At 38.9% G+C, this 26,440-nt stretch overlaps 1 protein-coding gene across 1 annotated transcript in view; it reads right to left on the bottom strand.

The window, feature by feature from the left end:
• hsd17b4 (hydroxysteroid (17-beta) dehydrogenase 4) overlaps nucleotides 1-26,423 on the bottom strand; it is a 34,797-nt gene extending 8,374 nt beyond the window's left edge. The window contains exons 1-15 of the mRNA XM_087849228.1: nucleotides 26,262-26,423; nucleotides 25,707-25,760; nucleotides 22,706-22,813; nucleotides 21,491-21,550; nucleotides 21,249-21,270; nucleotides 20,989-21,035; nucleotides 20,695-20,779; nucleotides 17,498-17,685; nucleotides 16,136-16,227; nucleotides 15,963-15,987; nucleotides 15,703-15,831; nucleotides 10,740-10,852; nucleotides 2,647-2,759; nucleotides 2,251-2,374; nucleotides 1,221-1,272 (exon numbers count right to left, since the gene is read on the bottom strand). Of these exons, the coding sequence (XP_087705354.1) occupies nucleotides 1,221-1,272; nucleotides 2,251-2,374; nucleotides 2,647-2,759; nucleotides 10,740-10,852; nucleotides 15,703-15,831; nucleotides 15,963-15,987; nucleotides 16,136-16,227; nucleotides 17,498-17,685; nucleotides 20,695-20,779; nucleotides 20,989-21,035; nucleotides 21,249-21,270; nucleotides 21,491-21,550; nucleotides 22,706-22,813; nucleotides 25,707-25,760; nucleotides 26,262-26,313 (1,264 nt within the window). The 5' untranslated portion in view covers nucleotides 26,314-26,423. The remainder of the gene's footprint in view (nucleotides 1-1,220; nucleotides 1,273-2,250; nucleotides 2,375-2,646; nucleotides 2,760-10,739; nucleotides 10,853-15,702; nucleotides 15,832-15,962; nucleotides 15,988-16,135; nucleotides 16,228-17,497; nucleotides 17,686-20,694; nucleotides 20,780-20,988; nucleotides 21,036-21,248; nucleotides 21,271-21,490; nucleotides 21,551-22,705; nucleotides 22,814-25,706; nucleotides 25,761-26,261) is intronic.
• Nucleotides 26,424-26,440: the final 17 nt, after the last annotated feature.

Raw genomic sequence — 26,440 nt, 5'->3', positions numbered from 1 at the left:
TACTGTGAGAAACTCTGAGGCATTCATCTTTAAGAAAAACAAAAACCGTTCTCTGTAATGGTAACGCATGAGGCAGAGCTGGGCTCCTCACAATCCTATTAGTCCTGTTATAGGACACGTGCAAAATGTATCAATGCTTTTGAGGTAACCTCGGTCATATCAGAGTTTAGATTTCTAGACGCATTATAAAAAAAAAATGAGACTGAAAATACCCATCCATGTAAATACACCTAAACTTGTCCCTTGCTGTATGTAATGTGTTATCCACTGCAGTGTGATTTAGGCTACAGTGACACAGAAAGGCTCTAAAGGTGCTTTTAATGAACAGAAATGTTTAAACGCTAAAAGAAATAAATGTTTGGAGTCGATATTCAATTCTAAATCACAACAACAGCCGGCTGCTCCCTCATTTTTCACAGTGGCTGGATCCACATGTTTGATTTGGCACAGAGTTTATGCTGGATGCTGATGCAACACTCCTATTTGTCAGGCTTGAGACTGGCAGTGGGAGTACACTAGCTTCTGAGCCCCCAAGGCTGGCTGTGTTTCCTCCCAGTCTAAAACCAGGGATCTTGCTATTGAAAAGCAAATGTGTCAACCAGTACACCATGGAGCCACAAGGAAGCCCTCTATAAAATATTTTAGTTATAATCTCAGTAAGTTTTCAGTCTTTTATGGATTCAGTGGGCAGATTGACACGTTTTGTTTTAACGTTTCATGAAGTTTTTAACCAAACTTTGTAGATCCATGTCTGGACAACCTTGAGCTTTTTTTACATCACACAAACATTTGCAGGCATGGCCAAAATAACTGAATCTAATAATATTTTGTAATGAGACTGTAACAACTGTAAAAGCTACAGAATGGACACATCTGGCCTACGGCAAAATGCCTCACATGATCAGAAATGCCAAGTTACAAAAAAACCCAAAAAACAACAACCGTACACAACGTTCACGCTCTGTCTCTTATGCGCGTTCAGCTACAAACATGCTCCCAACCCTCGGCAGGTCAAAGCTCCACGCCGCTGCCAGCTTCGAGAGCTGCAAGCCAGCTGCAAGGACAGAGAGCCCGCCATCGCAGCTGTGAGCAAGTCCTGCAAGAAGGCAGCAGTGGCAGCTGCCAGAGTCAGCAGCTGTAAACAAGCTGCTTCATCTCCCAGAATTTCTCCAGCAATTAAAAAAAAAATGCTTTCTGCAGAATTATCAAAGGGAAAATACCTGAAGTTGGCAGAGGTTTGTAAAGCTCCAAGTACTGCTCTCCATGCAACACCTAAAAAACAAACAAACAAAAAGAAAAATGAATATAGCAGTTGCGACATATAATTATAAAAGTCATAAAGCCTCAGTTACTGTTTTAAGCAAGACTTTGTAAAGTGTTATAACAGGGGTGCTTTTTTCCTCCTCTCTTTAATGCCAGCTTGTGCTTCCTCGTATTTCCTCTCCTCCCAAAACTCAGAAACTGTCAGTCCCCCCACCCTCTCTCTCTGCCATGATCTTTTAAATCCATGAATTTGCCTTGAGGAAACTAGAGAGGAAGCTTCTGGAGGAACTAAGAGCTTTTATAATCAAGTGGCGTGATGCATAAACTCCTCACCTCCGTGTGACAGTTGATTCTTACAGCGCTTACTTTGTAGTGTTTGTGCATATGGATCAACAGATAATAAAACAAAACACAGTCAGACGGTGAGATGCAAACAATGTGCCATCACCCCGTGTGTGACAACACATTTGAATATATGGGATAACTTAACGCTAATGTGTTGAAGCGTCTCACAAAGCAGCAGTTTGTTTTTAAAACATACACACATTTGTCGACAGCTATGTGGCGCGTTATTGTGCAAACAATGCAAAGAAAGAACAAACGCCAGTGAGTGGTGCTGCTAATAGGACGAAGATGATAAATCATCAGCTCCATTAACAAAGTTAGGAATCTAAATATATAAAAGGCCAGGTGATTAAGCTGTTTGGCACATCACAACTAACTGACATCGCTTAAGACTGATGTTGGGGTGTTAAGCATTTCTCATTCGGCAGCTCCGGCTTATCCGTCCTTGTATCGCTCCCTCACGTTCTCGACGCAAAGACGCGACAAAGAGATGCAAGCGTCACCGCCGATGGGATGCATTAGCATAATTAAAAGCATCCCGTACGATACGAACATGTACGTACAACAACAAAAAAAGTCAAACTCAGCTGCACACAAGGACAAATACAGACACGGCAGACATCAACATGCACGTTTTCTAACCTGGGTAAAATCTATGTTGAGTCCAGGGACTGAGCTCAGACCACCACCCATCATAGCTGCCTGGGAGGGAATGACCCCGAAGGTGGGGAGGCAGCTGAAGTCCGGATGGCCTTCATACAGGAACCTACATTAAAATGCAAGTGTTAGTGCTCAGTGAAACAGCATACCTCTGTAGGAAAAGGTTGCTGACAGATAAAAATAACAGCACAGATGGCTGCACAGGCGTTTCAGCATGGATGGAATCCAGCGCATTTTTCCCCCCTCCATGCAGGTCAAGGTAACAGTAATGATTGAAGCCATGATTAGCATTATTTTCTGTCTAATTTCATGTAATTTGCCTTTTTACAACTACTGAGGAAACTAGAGTCAATAACACAAACACATGCAGAATCACACCTCAGATGGTCTGGGTCCTTGGTGGACATGCCGACACCCAGCGCATACAGGATACACTGGGTATGGTTGAAGCTGAAAGTGGTTGGAGGAAGTTTTTGTCCCACTGCTTTAGTCTGAGAAGAGAAAGAAGAGAAAACAGAAAGGGTCAGTACACCATGTAATGGAACTACACACACACCAAGAGAAAAGGCATTTCTAAATGGCTACATGTATTTTTTAGGACGCTGAAATGAACACGATCATTTAAGAAAACACTGAGGAGCAGATGAAATGCCGGCTTATGAGAAGATCAGTTGCTTCGCTTCAGGTGCCGGTGATAAATGATAATGATGATATAATAATAATGATAATGGATTGCATTTATATAGCGCTTTTCGGGACCCCTCAAAGCGCTTTACAATTCCACTATTCATTCACTCTCACATTCATACACTGGTGAAGGGAAGCTACAGTTGTAGCCACAGCTACCCTGGGGCAGACTGACAGAAGCGAGGCTGCCATATTTCGCCATCGGCCCCTCTGGCCATCACCAGTAGGCGGTAGGTGAAGTGACTTGCCCAAGGACACAACGACCGAGACTGTCCGAGCTGGGGGCTCGAACCGGCAACCTTCCAATCACAAGACGAACACCCAACTCTTGAGCCACGATCTTTAAATGCACCCCTCCCTCTTTCAAAAATTTATTCAATCTGACAACAATTAGGCTGCAGACATCCAGTGTAAACAAGTGAGTGCATATCTTCCAAAGTTAGAAGGAAATTTGTTAGACTCTTTTTTTGTTAATCACCCTCCGCTGTTGTTAAGCAGCGAGTCGCTGTCTAGAGTAACACAAAGAAATTTTACAGTTAATCGTTACTATGGATTGTTTCTTCTTCGCTGATCTGACTCTGTCTTGATTAGATTTAATCACCCATCACATTACAAGTGCATTAAAGAGTTTATCATCAGGTCTGAAAAAGAGGCGTCCACACCAACGCCTGAAAGATTTTGCTTAACTTATTCTTTAATATACAAGAACCACGTAGAAAACAAAAGTATGCAGAACAGCTAATAAAATATTATAAAAGGAGACCGCATCAGAAGATATAAAAAGATTCTCCCCAGATGATCACATATTTGATTTGGCTGTGATCTGTGAGGGAGGTAGTTTGAGGACTCGTGGGACCTCAGAGTTGAAAGGAATCAGCAGTTCAGAAATTTACTCCTGTGTCGCACCAGGCAGAGCTTTGTGAGCGATCAGCAATCAGTCCAAAACAATCCCGGTCTTGAACGGTGGCCAGCGCAGGGAGGCCAGAAATTGAGCCATGTTAAATTTGTGCTTGCACTTCTCTTAACGAGCAGCCGGAAAATGACCTGAAACTCGAACACGCCATCGCAGTAATCGAGTGTTAATGACATAGTCACAAATGTCTTTTAAAGGCCTCAGCGGTATTGTAAATATTTTAAAGCCCTCGTTAATCCCTGGCTGAGGTTGGTAGGAGGTTGTTACTGGTAGAAGGTTTATGAATATAGCATATCTGAATAATTTTCTGCGGCCTGACTGAAACTCATCATGAAACCACCAAAAGAAGAAATCTCTTTTGAAAGAATGATGGTGCAAAAAATAAATAATTTTTTCAGAATTTTAAGGCCTTGATAAAAATGCCATTTCTCAATCCCAGAAACTGAGGTCTGATTAAATAAATATTTTATTTGTCAGCATAATATTGTCAAGTTTAAATATGCTTGAGTGCATCCTATAAACTCGAAACTGCTTAAAAAATGTATTTTTAACTGAAGGATAAAACATATTCCAGGAAAAGCATGAAGGTCCTCTGGGTTCTCAGAAGCAGCTTTCTGTGTAATATGAATGTTGTTTCTCATTGTACTGAAGCACTAGTACGCGACACATAAGAGCACAAACTGTATTAAGTGTCTGACTCAAACAGAGCAGGAAAGGGGGTGGAACGGTCCCGCTGACTCCTTCATGTTAGCGAGTATTATTAAGACATACAAGAAATCCAGTTAAAGCAAACTATAAATATACATCTCTGGCAACATTACAGTCACAGCAGTACTGCAGTTACTCATTTGTCACGTTTACAGCCACTGTGCTGTAAATAAGACAGCTATTGTTCGAAACAATATTGCTTGGCAGAATGGTGCGATTCACACTCTGCATAATATCACCTCTCAGCTGATCGAAAGACATCATAAAACCTGGCCTCTGGAGAGCAGTTTTTAATTAAAACTGCATTTAAATGCAGATGTGGGGAATTGTGTGTTTTCAGACCGATTCCAGCTTCCCAGTACTTGGGAATATTATTAGTGCCTGCTCTCCTGCATGCACACGGCGAGATTAAAGCTGCAGTTGAGGAGCGGGGATAAAAAGCAGTAGTGGCTTGTGTAGGAGTAAGTCAAGTTAGCTAGTTACTTGAGTGAGATGATATGGGAGAGGGGAAAAAAAAAAGGTTTAAAGCAAAAGGACAGCTTTGTTGTCCGGTCTCTCTTCACTCATTTACTGTCTGCTCCACACTGCAGATCTATGTTTTTGTTTCTCTTCTTTCCATCTATTATTCAGTGTACAAATATGTAACTTCAAATTAAGCTTGCTGATATTTTGCCACTTTTTCCTCATATATTAATTATTGCTTTTCCAATGAAGAGTCAGACTGGTGATAAAATTTTAATTGTTACTCAGTTAGTTGATCAAAACACATGATACATAGTACTCTGTTAATTCTGTTTGATAAATCCATAACAACTGTTTCACCTCCACCTGAAACTGATGCACATTTTAAGTCATGATTGAGATTTTTGCATTTGTCCTATTGTTTTTTCACATATTTTTGTTAGTCATGCAAAACCATGTTGCTAAATATATCAATATAACACTAAACTTACATGAATAATAAAGCGCACTTTATGGGCATTTTTATAATACTTTTACTCCTTATATTAAAACTATTGTTGCCAATTTCTGATAAAGTACACCAACCTAAAACTAAAGGAGTACTTGCAGTTGCTTCATTATTGCCCAAGCAGTTATCAGCAGATGGATCCACATATTTGGGTTGGCACAGACTTTTCACTCTTCCTGGCACAATCCTCACATTTATCCCAGATTGGGACCGGCACGAGGAGTTCACTACCTTGTGACAGGTTTTTTTTTTCTTCCCTACACTTAGCTTTTTATGTATTAAAGGAGAAGGACGATAATGTGATCATCCCAGGCACACAACTGCTAGAATATGAATGTAACTAAGACTGTATTAATTCTGAATGGCAGCCATGAAATATGAATATATGAAATAATATGAAATACTTTGATATCCACCTTGCATGTGGAGAGAGGTCAATACAATACCAAGAAAGTCACATGTGTGTCTTGGGTGACACATGGACCAATCATCAAAATTCCTACAATAACTCCGGCGGTCAACCAGAATTCATATACCCTTAGTTACAGTTTTAACTCTTGTTTCATTCCATTGTTCCTGACTGCAAGAGACGGCATGAAATACCTGGATGACTCATACCCACAAAGTCAGAGGGGATCTCCACTCACCACAAGCTCAGACTGCAGGGGAAAAGGGGGGCAGCCATATTACCCCTGTAGAAGCAGGCAAAGAAGGAAGCCCAACCAACAGCGGCACAGAATTTGGAAACCTCAAAGTCTTTAAGCTCCTGAAGTGGTATCAACAACCGAGTGTGAAAGGGGTTCCCTTCCTGTGCCCATAACGGACAAAGAATGCATCCGTTATAGAACTCAGCACTCGTGCCAATCTACAGTCTTACAGCCTGAAAAGGGCAAAGTTGACATTAGAACACAGGTCCTCTGCCCCCTCTCTGTGTGCCAAAGGCAGACAAAATAATAGGTATGACAGGTGGACAGCATTCTGGAAAGAAAAGAAGTGATGAGCAACAAAGTAATCCCACGCCCATTAGGATGACAACACAAACAGTCCTTGGCAGCAGACAGGACATGAAGTTCAGTTACATGCTTTGTTGATGCAACAGTGAGAAGAAAGGCAGTCTTACCAGATAACCATCTCTGGTAACTCCCCTCGAGGGGTTCAAAGGATGGAGAAGACGAAGCTTCCAGAATGATTGTGTTTTCCATGAAGGAAGTGACAGCATGTTGTGGCCAAAGGCAAAGAGCACCATTCAGAAAATGACCCACCAGAGGATGACACCCAACATAACAATTATCCACCACAACATGATGGGCTGAGACAGGCGCGACATACACTTGGATAGTTAGGACTGAGAGCCGGTGGTTCAGTAACATTTGGAAATACAAGCTTAGAGCACTGCTAAGGGACCACATGTTGATCTTTACATCAGCTGGAAATGAGCTTTCACCTATTGGTAATACAATACCCTAACTAATGATGCCCAATTAATTAATATGGTCTGGGCCCGGGTTTCCTCACAAGAACTCAAAGGTTTGCCCAGCCCTTCAGTGACCATACATATAGATGAAGGAGATCTGAGTGTGGAAGAAAAAACACACCCCTGCAGCTGAGATTGGACATCAAAACTCAGTGGGATCACTGGGAACCAAACCCTCCCTGGTCAGTATGTATCCCTCTATCCTGTGAAGTGCATGAGCAAAGGAAGCAAGAGAAGACATACAGCAGGCAATCTGGCCAGGGGTGTGCCAGTGTGTGCTCTGGTAGCCCAGTTGGTTTTAAGGGAGAGAAGAACAGTAGATTGCTTTGGAAATGTTGAGACACCAAACAGGTTGACTGTCACACCGCCATATATCCTTTCACTGGGACAGGGATTCTAGCAGCACGCCTGCAGCCTCATTGTGCACGCCTGTTAAAAAGCCAGATACCTCATCAGGTTGCTTGCACCACTCAGCTCACATATGTAATTTTGACGGCATTACGTCTTCATCCCTGTGCATGTGTGCGATGGATATCCAGTTATTTCATAGTCTCTTGCAGTCAGAATGAAACAGAACAGGGCTGCACTATGGCCTAATATAAGATAACTAAAGACTATTGAGTCTTCAATAAGGCCAACCTACATGAGTAAAAAGTGCAAGAACAAAAATATATGGCTCACACAAACATAATAAATACATTTCAATATGATCGAGTTCTGTTTCTGTCTGCTTTATGGAAGCGTTAGAAAGATTAACCTTGAAACCTGGAGTTTGAATTGCATTATGAAAAAAAAAAAGGTGCTTTCTTCTCTTTTTCACCCCATTTAGAAAACGACATAGAAACACGTCTCTGTATGAACCAAGATATTTCAATGACACTACCATAATTACTACTGTTGAATGAACGTGGCACTAAATTAGAATAAAAACCTCTATAATTTAACCTTGCTATGCCTCTGGTATATTGCTTCACCTACATAAATGTTACAACAAATGATATTTTGGGCTATCAGACCTGTATACAGATTGAGCTCCATGACATGCCAGCAATACAGAAGCAGCACAGCTGATAACTTAAGTAGTGCGTGTACCTCTTAGCATGACAAGGACAAAGGCACAAATGCAACTAGCAGAGCATGTGTGGGCAGAACTACACACAGACACACACACAGACACACACAAACACACACAAACGTCAGCCGAGGACACGATTGTGATGTTTGTCTTGAGGCTACAGTGTGACTCTGTTCCAAATCTCCTAACCAGGGAGCCACAAAAGCTCAGAGAGCCACAGCAGAGAGGACAGTGATACACAAGAGTGAGTATACCTCATTTCACATTTAGGCACTGAATCATGATATTATTGAACCTGGCTAGTAAGTGCTGTTAATGACTCACAGGATTTAAAAGAACAGTTTGCAAAAAAAAAAAGGTAATTTTGAGAAGGCAAATCAATAAAACACCAAGAAACAAAATGTGCACCGATGTGAAAGTACAGTTTAACACCGAGCAGATTTTAGTTTTGTTTCAACCATAGCATACAGCAGAAGAAAAAATTATTTAACCATGGCAGCTAGTAATACTGACATTATCTTTGACTTGTACAATTTATTGTCGTTAGAGCCTACAACTGGGTGAAAGTATGGATATACACTAGACAGGCCTGTTGCAGGCCTATTTATCATATTTCATACTAATGCATGAAAGTTTTGTTGTTGTTGCTTAACATTGTTTTGAAATCTTGTTTTTTATAAAACATTGAGTTTTATGTGTAAAATGACACAAAATCTGATTCTAAAATATACAAACATTCCACAAGTGCTCATATTTCTTCATTGTTTTTAGACATTTGATTCCATTATACATAAAAGGTAAATGTTTCACCATCAGCTTGATTTTTTTTTAAATTTCTACATGAATTCATTTACTGAAAACCCCAAATATTGTCCAGAAATGTATAGGCATGTATTTGGTGTACACTGTAACCACTGAACCATTAAAAACACCCTCACTGTGCATCATCTGGCACCTAATAATATTTTTAAGCAATGCATTACCTAACCAATGCAGATTTCACACTCCACTGAATAGTGTTCATTCCTTCTTTCTTCTAGATGTGGCAATTCACATACACAGTTAATTAGCCATTTTATCAGGCAACGGCAACCCAATTCAAAATAAGTTTATAAATATTTGTGCAAAAAGAGAATTTGGTTTGAGTAGCATTTTGGACATCTGTTGGGCAGTTTAACTACTGCATACTACACGCAGCTCAATGCAAGCTCAATTTGGCCATTTATGTGGAGAACCATGTTGGGATGCAGCACTACTTGCAGCTTGATGTTTTATTTAGGAGCTCAGCCGTGTTTGAGCTGTAACAAGTTCCCTTTTCTGAGCTTCAGTAACAGGAAACACAGTAAAGTAAAGGAGAACATATCCAGGGATTCATCGCTGCTCTGTGGCGCTCCAACAGCTTAGGTACTTTACATTTTAAAAGCTAGCTTGAGCAGGCCCTTGTCTGGTACCATCCAATATTTACAGGTGACATCCAAGTACACATGCATGTCGTAGGAGCAGTTTCTGAGTGGTTTACTGTTGTTCCCAACTAAATTTAATGTGTTGACATTAGAAAGTCATGATTTGCCATATTTGAAACACGGTTTACAGCTCCATGTGTCATTATGACCCAGCTATATCAAAGAGTAGAACAGTCTCAGTGGGAAGAATGATAGTAATTAAATAAAGAAGACAAAACAGATGACTGAGTAACACCGATGGCAATAAGGTTAAGAACTGCAGAAGCCAGGAAACAGTGGAAGACTTTAAAAAAAATCTTGTATGTCTGTTTTTTTTACATCATAAAAAGGAAAGCATGAATGGATATGGGTTTCTTTATTCATGTTTCCTAAATGCATCCCAGATGCATTAGATAATAAAGTCCTGATGTTTTTTAATTAACCCTCTCAGGCTCAAATTAAACTTTTTGTTGCTAATGCACAACCAAGTCCTGCAGTGGTACTTCTGATTAAAAAAAACTCATAAAATATGTATGCGGGGTAATCAGGTTGTTCGTTTTTAACTGTTGCAAATCGGCAACGCCTGCCTTGAGAGGGTTAAAAGCTATGTTTACAGTTATCTAAACTGTTCCAGATATATCTCCTGAAGTTACAATACTAACCAGCTAGCTCAAATGCTATAATGCTACTCTGTACCTGAAGATGCAACTGTTCCACACCCTGATCCCTTTCAGGCATTTATACCATGTCATGGACAAATTGCTACCATACGAGTATGAAAGTCCTTTGATTTATAGTCAGATGCTAGGATAGATGCCCTAGATGCTAGGGCAAAGCCTTCAAAACATCAATCCACAAATCAGTTAGACCTGTCCCAGGAGCTACTTCCACTTTTACTAACATACACTGGCTCTGTATTAAACACATGCAGTGATCCCCTCCAGACAAAGACATGCGTTTTGCAAACCATTTAATAAACAGCTGCTCTGAGTTTTTGTTTACATCTGACTGATATCTGACATCCACCTTTGATGTTTCTCATGTTCCACAGTTCATATAAAGCACAGCAGCCAAGAGACAGCAGTTAGGACTCTTGTAAATACAGATTTTAAACTAAACTTTATGATTAATTTTATATCAACATTGAACTAAAGAAGAAGAAAAAAAAGCAAGAAAACACATTAACAGATTATTTTACTTACAGGATCAATCCCAGATCCCAAGCCTGCAGAGGCTGCAGCTGCTGCTGGATTCACACCAACATCACCCTGCGATTCCACTTGAGACAGCACACTCACCATTGACTGCAGAGACTCTAAATAAATGTGAGAGCGATACATGCTGTTAGCCAACCAAGATAATCATGTTACTTCTCAGCAAGATGAATTTATTCCTCAGCAATAGTCAAAGAGTTTTGTTTTCATTTGGAAATAAACACAGCATGAGTGAAGTGTTGAAACTGGCTCTCTTATACGAGTAGAAATCAACAATTGCTACAGAAGAGGAAACTACCCGTCTTAAAGGAAAACCAATGACATTTGTAAAACAACTGTGTGAGGTTTGTTTTATCTATGCGAACAATAACTTACACAGATTGTTTTTATTGTGCCACTAATTTAGATGCTGCACTTAGCTTAATATATTGTAAAGGCATGACAATAATAATTAGTCTTCTGTAGCTCTTGGTAATATAACGAATAAGCATCAACATAATCATCTGCTAAATGTCAAATGTTTCATTAAGCATATTGTGTAGAGTGGGGTGTGGTTTTTACAACTCGGCTAATGAAGGAGAGTAGTTCAGGGAGCCGTTTTATATAGCAGCATGCTGGGACCTGGACACGGGCACGCACGTACATGAACGCACACACACACACCCCAAGCTGTGCAGCAAGTCTAAGAAGTATCTTGAGTGTGTTTCACCATGCCGGGCAGTCTCCAGCCGAGTATACAGTTTGCATGCATGTGTGTTGCAAACAGAAGAAAGACTGTTGCCTCCCCCCAATTCCTTCTGCACCACTTGTTTTTTGCCCCTCCCCCCCTCCCCATCATGCTGGATTTGACCAAATACTCCTCATCTAGGTACTGCAAGCCATTTCACATTTATTACATATTAGAATTTGCTCCACATAAACTATATATATATAGTTTGTGTATACAGCCAAATATAATGATGTTTTTTTAAACCAAATAGTTATAAACAAATTGCATCTATTCAAGTTTCACTAATTCAATATAAGACAAACCATTAACAGAAAAAAAAAAATCTGTATTGCAGAAATTAAACGGTTAAACTGTAATCAATGTTAAATAATGACCAATGAAAATATGGGTGTTTTCAATCTAAAATCATGATAACAGCTCCTTAGAGATGCAAAATTTGTTCAAAAAAGAGAGAAAAATGAAAGAAAGACAAAATGATCACAGTTTGATCATTTTTGGGGTTCATTTGAGGGAAGCAATCAGCCAGATAATCTAAATTACAGCAACACATCTGCAGGAATAAGGTTAATGTTTGCGCTACAGATGCATCCACACTGGAAAAGATTTACAGCAAAGTGGCGGCTGACCAGAGACCAGAGAAAATGAATGACATCTGGCAACTTCAAGTCAAACAATCTAAATCACAGTCAAACACAAAGTGGGCAGAACGCAAAAAAATTTGATCAACATCCAGGGTAGCAATTGAACTGTGCACCAATGAGAGCACAGTATCACTCATTGGTGATCATATGAGCTGGTAGTAAGTATATTAAAAGGTTACCAAGACAACAACAGCCAGCCATCAAAGCGATGCAAGACACAACTTAACAGCTCTAAAAAAATATTTTTAGCATATATTAAATGAATGGAAATAAAGTCACCTTCTTCCAGGTCATATTGGCTCTAAATAAACATTATATCTTTCTTAATATAATGCAAAAAGTCTCCCTCTATAAGCCTAAAGGAACATCTTAGTCCCCTATGGGTTTGTATATTATGACATAATCAGTATACACCCTACCAATGAGCTAAAATGACCAGTTTTCTACTGTTTATGCAACTATAATACTTTATAAAACCATTGTATCATTGTAATGGCATGACAATAACATTAATCTATATCTACAAAAGGTTGAATTATGCATGACATACTATGTGATCACGTCGCCTAGCAACAACCAAAGAGACTACAACAACATTTATATAATTGAGCAGGACCTGAGCATTGCAGGAGACCTACAATTACTGTAATTACATTTTCTACGTGTAATTAAATATCCGTATGAGCAGATGAAATAATACAGCAGCATGGGCATGTGGTAGTATGTTCAGCTCTTTAGCATTTATTGTTTAACTGTTAAAAGGCTGCAAAACAGGAATTTGGTTGCGTTTTTCAAACCTCACTCTGAGGTCTTTGAATTTCGAAATATTCTTTCAAAGGTCTCTTATGTGTAGTCGCTCATTCTGGTTTCACAGTTAGGAAACTGCAAAGACTGATTTTTTTTTTTTAACCCAGCTATAGAACAACAACCCTGGGGTTCATGTTTCAGTGAAACTATACAAATGCTGAATAAATGAATTTCAGTCTAAAACATACTGATCCAGAAGCAGCTTTAAAATGGAAATACATGCGAGCCCTTATGTACCTGCAGAATAAACATTTCTCTATTCACACAGTTGTCTGCAGTCCTGTGGGTTCTCAGGTTGTTTTAAGAACACCCAAAAAGTGTAAATGTAACAACAAAGGCAACACAACTCTTTAAATATATATGCTGATTCAACCTGTTGCTGCATGAACAAAGGAAAATAGCTGAAACGTGCACGGACCGGGACCAGGGTAAGACTGAGAAGACCAGAGATCCTATTACCGTCACTCAGCGGCAGGCACTTACCAAACAGAGGTAGCAACAAATAAGATACAAATGAGGTGGTACTACAAAGCCATGCTAATGAGACCAGCTAGTGCCCTGTGGGACTGCCACCCCCCATTCTGTTAATGTTAACACCGCCAACCTCTCTTTGAATGTGGATATGAAAGGAAGGATAAGGTGGAGAGAAATAATAATCAACAATCGCCAGCCTCTTGTTTGCTGGAGCTCTTTTCTGAACAATACTGCACTCGTTCACACTCAACATCATATTGAACTTGGCTTCTTTTCTCCACCTCATTCACATCAATCTCCACCACCATCTGCTCCTCAGTCTTTGATTGTTACCTAACTCACTGTAAATACAGATGATTTCAGAAGGTTATCACCCTCATAAGTGCCGAGCCTGACAGCATGACTACATGAGGGCTAACAAGCCAGGCGCTTTTATTTTTCCTTTCATTGAGCTCTTCAAAAGTGGTTCCACTCAAAAGAGGCTAATCATAACTTTAATTAAAAGACAGGTCTCAAAACACAGCTTTTTTTATTTCCCTCTCTTCTAACAATCAACCAATATCACATCAAAATGTTGCAACAAAACTGCAGATTTATTCGGGTATAAACCAATATTGTGAAAAATGACAATGTCAATTGTCAATGACAATGAAAAAAGGTTGTGTATATCTAGACATTTACTAAGGCCGTGCTACTAAAACATGAAAGACATGAATTTCTTTAGAGTAGCACAAAGTTAGCCCACTACTACTCCAAAACCAAAGGGCAAATTATGTAGCTATGTAATGATCTGAAATCTGAATAATTCTGACTCAACAAAGAGTGAGTCAAACAAGTGTGAAAGTGTGATCCAGGCACTAATAAGGAAAGCCGCTGTGAAAATAGTCTAATCTCTGGTCTGTGTTGCGTGGTTACTGCTTTGAAGAGAAATGATTCAGCTCACAGTGAATGACCATTCAAGACTAAAGGCAATAAATCAATTCTTAAAGACCGTGTTTTACATTTTCATAAAAGCTTACATCTTTTAACAATGATGGTTGTCAATTACTTTGAAGGATAAGACCACTGAGCTTCAGTAACATGAAATAATTCACATGTGAAACTGTCAAAAGTCGTGCTTGCAGTCTTGGTGAAACGTTACACTAGAGCACATCTGTGACGACTATCTGCTCAGAGAAAGCACATGCCACAGTGGCTTGCAGTGCTGTGAGCCCATGTTTAGACAACCCGATCACTTCAGAGTGTAATATTTGTTTAACTTAAAAACTTTCTGGGAGGCACTTGAGCTCAGCAGGGAGCAGACAAGCATATGGTTAAAGTGCAGTAGCGCAGGTTCAAGTCCGACCTGTACCACATGTCTCATTTACCCATTCACAGCCATGAGTATCTTGCCCATCCAGACTGGTAAACATTTTTATGTTTCTGAATTGCACTGCATTTCTCACAGTTTCATTACTGCTTAGTAATTAGTTTGCAAGACAAGTTGGCATCTTCCATGCAAACTAATGATTCCCTGTTAGCACCCAAAGCAATCACAAGGAGGTTTCAGTGCAGCCTCTTTGCAACCAGTGTCATGCTAGCAACTGCCAGCAAACTCACAACCAGTTGGGGAGTACAGATTACTCGCCAGTGCAGTGGTTGCCAGTTGCTCGCTGCAAGATCAATAAAACTATCTGACTGAGGCCTCAGGTAATGATGGTAATTTTAATGTCCAGTCTGGACACAGACAACAAGTTCAGCGGAAAACAATTAAATCACATCCGAAATCCAAATGACAAGCATCTCAACAGCATTCATTTTAATTCAATTTAGCTCATCTTTGCCTGTTTAGGCTGAATTACTAAGTTTTACTCCACTATGAGTGAAAGGGGGGAAAAGCCTGCCTATTCAGAGTGTCTTTATTCATTCTTTTCTCCATATTTTGTCATGTCATGTGTGTGTATATTGTCCTCAAGTGTGTCCAATAAGATAAAAGAAAAAAAAAAAAATAGTATCTGTAATAGTGTGAGGACCCACCTCATATAGATCAGCTGCATGCAATATATGTTTTTTACTCCTACCTGAAGGCATGACTGTTTCTGTGAGCCATGTATTAGTCATTATGAACAATCTGCTTTTATGATTAAACTGTATTAAACATATTTTAATATAGTAAAAAATACAGCTAAAACCCATGAGGACGGACTTGAAGTCGTGTGTGTGTGTGTGTATATTGTCCTCAAGTGTGACGATACACTTATACATTTTTCTGTAGGTTACCAATTGCGTAAGTGTGTATTTGGCCTGGTGCATCACTGACCTTGTATATTAGCAGGTTTGGTGGCATCTGTGAAGTCACATATTTTTTCCCAGTGGTCCCTGATGGACTCGGGTTTCATGGATTGGTTCCTCTGTCTCACTATATAGCCCTGAGTACGCTCCCAGCGCACTACACACACACAAATACAGGGGTCATGGCACAGTATAAACCCCACACATACTGTAGCAGCAGTCTGGGGGACTAATGAATATGGCAAATGCATACAGACATTTCCTCTGGACAAAACACACAGTACTCACATTTACCAATCCACCCTGCACCAACCTAAAGGGAGTCAAACATGAAGAGAACAGCAAATGCACATGGAGATTAAGAAATATTGCCTCTCTATAGAAAAATAATATGCTATTGTACATTATTTTTTCTCCAAGATGAAACAAAGCTACAAGGAGTATAGTGACAGTTTCAGTACCTCAAACAGTCCTCCATTCTCCTGGCATTGTTCATGACAGAGCCAGAGGACCAAAGGAGCAACATACTCAGGCTTCAGAGACGCCACAAGATCTACATAAAACAAAACATCTGGTTTACATCTGTAATAAAGGGCAAAGAAGGTCTTGATTTTTAAAATATGTTGCATTTGGTTCATTTATACATGGAGTACAATACTACATATTGTTTGTTTTTGCATTTAACTTATAATCTTCTGCAAGACAGATGGCAAAAACATGAACTGGCTTCACATGAAGAAACAAACAGAATGCTTGAATTCATGAGACCAGGTCAGTATCAGTCCTAGTACTAGCAATCTGTTAGCGAAATATTTCTTAAACATGCTGGAATTAACTGAAAAAAGAAAATATGGCACAAGCTTAAACTTTTTTTTTAATATCCCTTGTGTGTGCTGAAAATATCTGTACCCTAGTGGTAAAAAGAAGCCCTTCTGCTTCACTGAACTCGCTGCTGCTTAGCAAGATGGGTTTTGTCATTAATTTTTTTTAGAAAAGTGTCAGTGAGTTAAAGCAAACATATGGAACCAAGTCATTTACTAAGGTGAGGCCCCTGTGACAGTTGGCACAACGCAGTGTGCGACAGATGCTACCGTAGGCTGGCACGGCAGGGCAACAAAACCTTTCCCTTAATTCACTTAATACTTCTTATTCCAGAGCTGCAGTCACAGAGCATCCTCAGTGTAACTGTGACGTTCAGATTTTTACAAATACTGAGTCAGGGGTTGGAAAAACATTCCCAGTCCCAGTTATTCTTAAGGGTGATGTTTTTTTGTTTTGTGTTATATTAATACACAAGATAAGATTGCCAATTCTATATCTTAGTTGCTTAATCTTAATTGTAGGCATTCAATGCTGTATGCCCCCTTTCTAAAATGCGTTCAACACAAAAACTATAAATGATTTATTAGCTTACTTTTTCTCTTAATACTGGAAGACAACACATACAGTAATGCAAGGAGGACATAGCTGCCTGCTTAAATAAAGGGCTGACACATTAAAACTTTTAAAGCACTCACAGGGTGCATGATTTCATCATGGCCCTTGGAAAAGCAAGAAAACACTGCTCTTGAATATTAGATGAAAAATTTGCATGTCGAACGGGAGTGCTGTTGCCTCAAATTTTGTAAATCCACATTACATGGTATTACATTATGCAACTGCTCTCAAAAAATGCTTTGGTTAAAACCCATTTGTCCATTTCAGCCTGTTCAATGAGATTAAAAAAAAAAAAAAAAAAACATTATCTGTAAGGGTGTGTGAACCTACATCATATAGACCAGCTGCATACAATATATATGTTTATATATGTTTTTTACTCTTACCTGGAGGCATGACTGTTTCTGTGAGCCGTGACCCAGCAACAGGAGCAATCGTATTGCAGTGGATGTTGTACTTGCGACCCTCGATTGCCAAAGTGTTAGCCAGCCCCAGCAAGCCCAGCTTGGCAGCGCTGTAGTTGGCCTGGCCAAAGTTGCCATAGATCCCTGCGGCTGAAGCAGTCATGATGATTCTGGCCACAGAAAACCGGAGGCAACGTTAGGATTAATGCAAAGTGACAGGCATCACGAAGGAGTCATAAGAGACCCAGACGGCCTCTCCACACACAATCTTACAAAGACTTAGATATTTTTCATGCCTGCTTACACCCAGGAACGTGCATATGTAAGCATCTAGTCATGCAATCCTAGCATGTTTACACAGACACTAGCTTTATCAAGGTGACCATCATAAACAACGCTACATTAGGTGCAGGAGACTTCTGAGGAACACCTTGCCGGTCATCAGATACAATACTCTGTATAATAATATCAATTTCTGTGCTCAAATGTCTCAGTCAGTTTTCTGAGTCTCAGCACAGTAATATTTAAAGAGCATCGCATGATAAAATGTTGCACCAGGGACTTGATCCAGAACATAAACACATTATGTAAGTGTATTCCTTCATGTTTTCATATAGTGAGTGAGCAGGGGAGTCAGGCTATGACCTTTATCATTTCATTTCTTTCTGCTGTGGTTTTACCTTTAAATGTACCGTACATTTTTGTTTGAGGTGACTGCACACCGAGATTGGATTTTAAAATTTCCCATGAGCACTGCAAAATACAGAGGGATGACAAATTAAATGAAAAACAAAAACACAAAGTGTAAGGCGGTGGACCAAGATGTGCTTATGGAACAGGCTTAATAAAGCTTGACATTATTTCTATACATTTCTGGAACTCTACTGACATTGTTCATTCTCGAGACAGTCCCTCCTCTCGTGTTCTGCTGATGGTGGTGGACAGCTTCTTGTAAGATGTCAGTACATCCTTTTTTGCACCATTTAACGATCTCTTCGTGGCCCACTGACGGGGACATTGTGTTATTGGGTTATAGATGGTTTAAAACTAAAGCTAATCACGCAGAACTCTTTGGAAGAGGAATAATTTTAAAAAATAAAATGTGGGGTGTGGAGCCTGGACTTGTCTTCTGAAATGGGGCATAGCAGAAAAAGGTTTGAGAAGCACTGCTCCAACTGGGGCAAGTAGATCCAAACTATACCAAAAAGCAGCCAACCACAGCTGCCGGACAACCTTCATTCAGTATCAGCAACATTATTACCAAAGGTTGTTTTATTCTACACAGTAATAAGATGCTCTCGAGCTCAGTGCAGTACAAATGTTACTTTAGTGTTTATGAGCTGCTATTTGTGTAAAATGGCTTGTGTGCACTTGAGAAGGACATCTATTACCTACGATAACACTTGAGCAACATTCCTCTGCAAACTATAACACAGACTTTTTTCTGAACATAAATAAAACAGGCTTTTGTTCAGAGTCTGTTTTGCATGTCACGAAAAGCCCATCTGTAATTAATAAAAATCTCAATAACAGTTCCGTTCCAGAAAACAGCCACTGCTAATGTTATTAGCTGCACATGCAACAGAGGCCTGTTAGTAAAACCTCCATTAATCAAACACCGGAATATGCACTGCATGTCTGTTTAAGTCTACACTGTCATCATTTATCTTCCATAAGCAACGCATGGCATCGTTAAAGCAAAAATCAATACAAACTTCATCTGCTAACTTCATCACTGTTTCAAGTTAGTAACAATCATCCACTAGAATGGCTGAGCGACATGGAAAAAATATTAGCATGTTATAAATCAAATCACAATTTCTGTCAAGATTAAAGGTTCACTTTTGCTCCTAAGTGAAGATTAAGGTTGATTTTGTTTCAAATACTATTTATTTTACTGTCCAAACTTGAACATGATGAATATACTGAAGAACAACACAACTAACACCGGTATATATAACATATAATAAAGTAAAATCTTCAGCTTTTACAGAAGAACATAAAACAAAAAGGGAAACTTAATTGTTTCATCAGTTCCAAATAAACAATGTATACATTTATACATTGTAATCTAAAATAACTGTCGCCAAAGCCAGTCTGTACATATCCTCAGTACAAGTTCAAGAAAGTCTTAAATGTTAACAAAGGAGAACATAAACACAACTGACATATTCACTCGGTTGTGGTCCGCTTTGCTCCAAGGCAGCCAAAGAAATAAATTATTTTAGATAAGGCAAAAGAAGTGTAGGATAGTCTCAGTGGAGTGGGCAGTAAGCTTCATATGGAACAGATGTGCAACTTGACCACAATTCCAATGTGGTCAAGTTCGACACAGCTGTTCAGTCGTCTCTCTACAAATAATGAGTGGCGGAAAGTAAAAAGCTGCACCAAGAGCAAAACACTAAGGTGCCAGCTGGACGTTAGCCACAGCTAATAAAAAAATGGGACTAATGCTAATGGCACCCCCAGATCTGTTTGCAGTGTTTGCAGATCTCTGAAATATTCCTGAAATCCCTCTGTGTACGGTGCCTTATGGGCAAAAGACAACTTTCGTAAAACGACTTCAAGTTGAGAACAAGTTGATTATTTCAATATTAAAACGGTGCTATGGAACATCAAGCTGGTGTTTTGGGAATTAGACAAAAATCAGACTAAATTGTATTAGTCACAGACAAATCCTGGTAATTCCAAAAGGCTTACAGACTCTTTCTAACACTGCATGTCTTGATCCAGCAGTTTTTATGGTGTAAAATAGTAGGAAAAAAAGCAAAAACAAAACCATAAATCATGCTAATAAAAGCATGTAAAAAAATAAAAAAAAAAAATCATAAAAAAAACCCCAAAAACAACCCAAGATATGAATTTGGTTTTGCACCATTTGAGGTCTATCTGTATTAAAGAATAGTGACTAAAGCAGCATCTGAATATGTCTATGACAATTATCCTCAAGAGACCACTTAATCATAGTCAACGTTTTTTGTCGGCCTATCTTTAGTACTGTTGCTGACGTATGAACATGGATCACATGGTACCGAGGTCTTGATAACACTCCAGTAATCTTGCCTGTTGAGGATACTGTAACTTGACAGATCTAAGGAAAGAAAAATATCCTACCCACGTAATAAGAGGATGACACAGTTTTACCTGCGTCAATAGCTGTTACAAGCTGAGCTACTTACCTGCCAAACTTTTGGTTTTTCATGTGGTTCCAGGCAGCTCGAGTCACTAAGAAAGAGCCTCTCAAGTGAACTCTTTGAATGAGGTCTGTGATGCAGAGTAAGAGGAAAAACACAAGCAAACATTAATGCATAACAATGCACATCTCTGATATTTAGCATTAGAACGGTGTGGTTCGAAGCATATGGCAGGTTTTAAACACAATTTAAAACATATTGATCTACATATATCATTGTGAGGTAAATAAAAGAAGACACACAGGTAATCAAGTAAATATGTAATTAAAGTGTAATTACCCCAATCCAAATCACTCGTCCTGGCAAATGATCGGTCACGAAGTATTCTTGGTAGGGAAAAGCAAAGAAAGGGTTTTAGCTTTTTTTTTTCCTGCATTTAGATTTTTTCCCCCCTTTTTTAATAAGCCAATATTACATGCTGAAATGAATCTGGAAACTGCAACCAAATGGCCATTCTAATAGCACATGATACGAGTAAACATTTTTTTAATAATAAATAAAAAAATAAAATGTGTGATTGTTGCTATTAGAGGACTTACCCAGCATTGTTTACAACAACATCTGGAAAAAAAAAAAAAGTACAATATTAAAGTCAGTGAATAACAACAACAAATTTCCCAGAGGAACAAATTTCCCAGAGGAACCCACCCGAGGGATGAATAAAGTTTTATCTTAACTGTAACGACATTGCTGACAATCATTTTATGATCATTTCGTAAATCAGTAGTGACAGGTATCAGCACTAGTGGCCGCAGGATTTCCATAGAAGGTTTATACACACCTATTCTTCCAAATGCATCCAATGCTGTCTGGATCAGCTTCTCTCCATCTTCTACAGAATCTGCATAGACATAACAAAACTGTCATTTTTCACAGTTTTACATTCTTTTTTTTTTTTCTTTTTGAGAAATTGGTCTTAAAAGATTGTTTCTTGTTAGCTTTAGTTCAGGTTGTACTTCAAAGTGAGATTAACCGAGTTCAAAATCTGAGTTTTTCATGTCACAAAAGTGACTATTTTCCCCCTCGGTACAATCAGAGCGATAACTTATGTTGAATATATGAATATATAATCTAGTTGGGAATTTTAGGTTAAAATCGACTGGAATCAGCATTTTTTCACCAAATTTAATACAGATGCTCTGCTGGGTTAATACATTTTATATGTACAAGTTGTTAAGCAGTCTACCTTACGTATGTCATGAATGAAGCTCAGCTGTAAAGTTACATCAGTGTAAACCATCAGATTTATCAGATAACATAATTAACTCGAGTTAAACTGTTTATTTTACCTCTCTGTGCACTAAATCCAAAGATTAATGATTTTCTGCGGCATTAATTTCCCGTCTTATTTGCAAGATGTTGCATTTCACTGCTTTATTTTTATTTTATTTATAGATGTTATCACATTTTTTTCATTATCATCATGTGATAATGATCGGAGCAGGCAGCAATTTGTGCAGAGGAAGAGTCAGATGACATGTGAAAAGTCACTTTTTATGTTAGCACTCACAGTGGCTGAAGCAGGAATCCGGGCTTAACAAAGAAAGTTGATAACCACTGTTGCAGTTCCCGTTATCTACAGCTGGGGTTTTATCAAGCCAGCTAACACAAAGAAAGCCTGACTATATTGAACTTCCTTTATAGTTGGCTCATAGTTACATATACAGAAGCAATGAGCAGATTTGGGAGGCATATAAGAAACTTTTATAGTGATAAAGCTTATGGCCTCACTTTTCTTTCAAGTTTAAGCATTGATGTGTGGCCAAAAAAAAAAAAAAATGGACAAAAAGTCAAAATTTAAAATTGCCAATAAAACAGAGTGATTGTTTTGTTTTCAAAAACAATTTTTTTCTCCTAAAGGTGAGACACATCTTCAATACTCACCAACAGTTTCATCACTGAGCAAGTCCAACTGATAGAAATCAATACTATTTTTCACTCAGCCAATACATGAACTAAATACGTGAAGCAAGCAGAAGAGAAGAGAAGAACTCACCATAGTTCGCCACTGCCTTGCCTCCCTTCGCTCTTATCTCTTCCACCACCTTATCAGCAGCTGCAGAACTCTTTCCGCCTCCTTTAGTGTCTGCCCCAAGGTCATTCACTTTATTGCAACGAGGAGAAAAAGATTAGCAATAATGGGGTGAGTTTTGCAATTCTCCATGAGTGATTAGGTTAAGAAAACAGCATAGGCAAGCTGATTCCTTGACAGAGTTAAGATCAAATTCAGTCATGGCAGGAGGAATATACTGAAATTTGAAAATATTTATGCCTGCAACTGTGTAATTTTTAAGAATAAAAGAACCAACAGTCATAATGCAAGCTTCTTACCGACAATTTCAATATAATTTATCTTAGTCCAACTTCTCCCTCCACCAATTCTGTGTAGCACCTCAATTCAGGACATTTGTTACAGAAGATCTGTTGCGCCCCACATTTTTGGAACCAACTGTCATGTGTTTCACTTAGTAGTATGGAAGTCAGTCGCAGTCTCTTAAAACTGAATCAGTGAATCCCAAATCAACTCAACGTCAGCCTGGAACGCCACTAAACCAGCAGGTATTTTCACCAGTATGTCATACAGATGCAGCAATCTGCACGTTTTTGCTAATTTCAGGTAAAAATCAGCTGGTGCTTTAGTGTAGTCAGCAGCAAGTGATATGAACATAAAGTGGTATAAACTTTATGTTCAAACTGTGAACAGGATATATGAAACTAGCTGGATCCATGCGGAGCTAGTATCATATTGTATACCAATATGATACTCACTAATATTTTTTTAAATTAAAAAAATAAAAATACAGCACTGAGAGACCACAACTTCCCCAAAAGGGCAAGGTCTATATTTACAACTTTGATGTTTTATGATTCTGACATAACCCTATTATGGCATCATATTGAAAAAATAAGAAGTGTGTTGTACAGCTCTCTCCATGCCCTTTCATGTGATATATTACTCAATATGGTTTCTTTAAAAAAAATTTAATGGTCAACTTCGACCTTGGGGAGTAACAATAAAGGTCAAGGTCAAATGCTTAGCCAACCAAGGTACTCATGTCCCCCAAGGCCTAGTAAACGCTCTGAAGCTTGAGGACAACCCATAAAAAAAAATTGTGGGTAATATGAAGTTTGTACTGATTTTCACATTTGGTGGGACCTTCACTCGATTTTCGCCAAAGTGGAATCAGCTCGAGCGGTTGTTGGTGTCCACTGTCACACAAAATTTGAATATGATAACTTGGAAATTGTGGATGCTAGACTGCTAAAAAACAGATGAACTAAACAGAGTATTCTCTCTCTAAAGGGAGGGAGTATGTAAACTAACTAAATTACAGGTTAGGTGTTTACCAGTGTAACAGGGTCATAAATCACATATTGTTATAATTACACAAAATGTGTTCTAAACCCCCAAACCGTTCCTTTTATACCTGACTTTTAGGACCTCCAAGCCTGTAGTTATGTTCATTATCAGTTAGAGCCCCTCCTCATTCTTTTCTTCTTCTTCTTCGGTGCAATCCTATAAATACAATGTACCCCTTTTGCCTCTCCCCTTTTCTACAATTCCCCTGTGGGAGAGGTGGGTGTCATTTCTTTCCAACACCTTAAAACACACATATAATTCATATTTAGCCACCCTGATGTTTATGATTGCGATTTTAGTTCAATTATTGTCATTATTAAGCCTGTTTTTGTTAGATGTTATAAGTGTGTAGTATGTGTGTATCATAAATGTGTTTTAGGCGCCATAAATGCTAGCATGAATATATACTCCTTGCTAGCTTGGAAGTTGTGGTGGGTTGAGCTAACCCTCTTCCCCACTGTTTGTATTTGGTCGTAGAAGCTGGAGTGGGCAAATTATTTACTTGGAGGTCTTTCTTTCTTTTACCTTTTTTATCAGGTATGTCGGATTTCATGTTGTTGTTTTTGTTTTATCTTATGTCAAATATATTATGTGTAAATGCATACTTTATGTTTAATATAAAAATAAATGCCAGCCCTTTTTCTACAATTCCCCTGTGGGAGAGGAGCTGGAGTGGGCAAATTATTTACTTTGAGGTCTTTCTTTCTGTTACCTTTTTTATCAGACACAACGCAGAATCACACCGGTTACACCAGCACAGGTTAAGCCTACAGCTATGTTACCATGGCAGCTTAACTTGGTACGTTGCCATTGCCTATCTGGAAACTCTATGTCCCTATACCACATTTGATAAATCTATCAGGGAACTTGGTGTAACATTTGACTCAGCTTTCTTTCTAGATGCTCATATTACATCTGCTTCACTGTTGCTTTTATGCTGAGTTCCATTGTGTCACACTCTGAATTGGAAATTGTTATTCATGCCTTGATTTCATCACGTCTGGATTATTGTAATTAAGTTTTCACTTTTCTTACCCAAGCCTCCCTGGAACATCTGCAGGTTGTTCAGAACCTGACTAAATCTTCCAAGATTTCACATATCACAGCATTGCTAATTATCTTCCACAGGCTCCACATTAACTTCAGAGTCCAATTTTTAAGATTCTGGTTTTGACTTTTGGAGCTCTGCATGGACAAGCACTAGCACACATCGGTGAACTTTTACATCTGTACATCCCCAGGAGATCCCTGGGGTCTTTTGAATAGGGTCAGCTGGCTATGTAGGACATAAGGCTGAGAACTAAAGGAAGACAGCGCTCTTCCAACAGTAGCTCTCCCTCTGACCCTGGAATATGTCGACTCAGTGATGTCTTTGAAAGAGCAGCAAAAATTCAGTGTTTTTAATTAATTAATTTTTTTAAGTAACTTTTTCATTTTAATGTTTTGGAATTTTTCTTGTGTAGCTGTTTGTAATATTTGTGTTGAAAGGTGCTATATAAATAAATAAGATTTGACTTTGCTTCATTGACCTGGATAATCCAAATTCTGCTTTGTTGCACGTGTCCCAGGACATCTTAACAATACTACGATAGAAACACAAGGTAAAATAAGTGAAAAATTAATATCTTTTATTTACCTATTACTGAGGCACCCCTCTCAGCAAAAGCCAGTGCATATTCTCTGCCAATACCTGTGCAAAGAAAGACAGATGAGTAAAAAGCTATAAGCTTACTTCCAAAGAATGAAAAAAACCCATCACCACCTGCAGCACTGCTATGTCGTTGCTGCATGCCCTTTCACACACTTTCCCTGGAGCTACGAGCCATTGCAACATTCGTACTTTGATCTCCGTTTCCATTAAATAAAAAGACCGACAGACGTCTGTTTTTCCTCGAATTAAAATAGCTCATGTTGTATACCAATAACAAACGTTGCTTTACTGACTTTGCTTTGGTATACTATATTGCAGTTATTGCCCAGTGTTAGCAGTCAGCAAGACGCCGTGATTAGAGCAGCTGTGCAGCTAACAAACGCGCACGAAGAGAAAAGATTAATGCAATTTCCGTCCTAATAACTGGGCTGCTCACTAAGAAACTAACTCCACAACTACCAGATTAGCATTTGGTGCTAACAATACAGAGGCTATTTTAGCGTCAACATAGTCGACAGCTCAGCTAACGGCGATTTTTACCTCCTCCGGCCCCAGTAACAAGCACGACTCTTCCCTCGAAAGACAGAGACATTATTTTTAGATATTTCCTGTCTGGTTTGAGAGGGTCACAGAAGCTACAAAAGCTGCAGCACTGGCTTTCTGAGACAGCAGGATGAACTCTGACAAGTTCCACTTCCGCGATATAAGGAGGCTGTAAC

The sequence above is a fragment of the Neolamprologus brichardi genome, chromosome 12, assembly GCF_056152115.1.
Source record: "Neolamprologus brichardi isolate AB-2024 chromosome 12, ASM5615211v1, whole genome shotgun sequence".
Taxonomy (NCBI): Eukaryota; Metazoa; Chordata; class Actinopteri; order Cichliformes; family Cichlidae; genus Neolamprologus; species Neolamprologus brichardi.
This window is presented reverse-complemented; position numbering and strand designations above follow the sequence as displayed.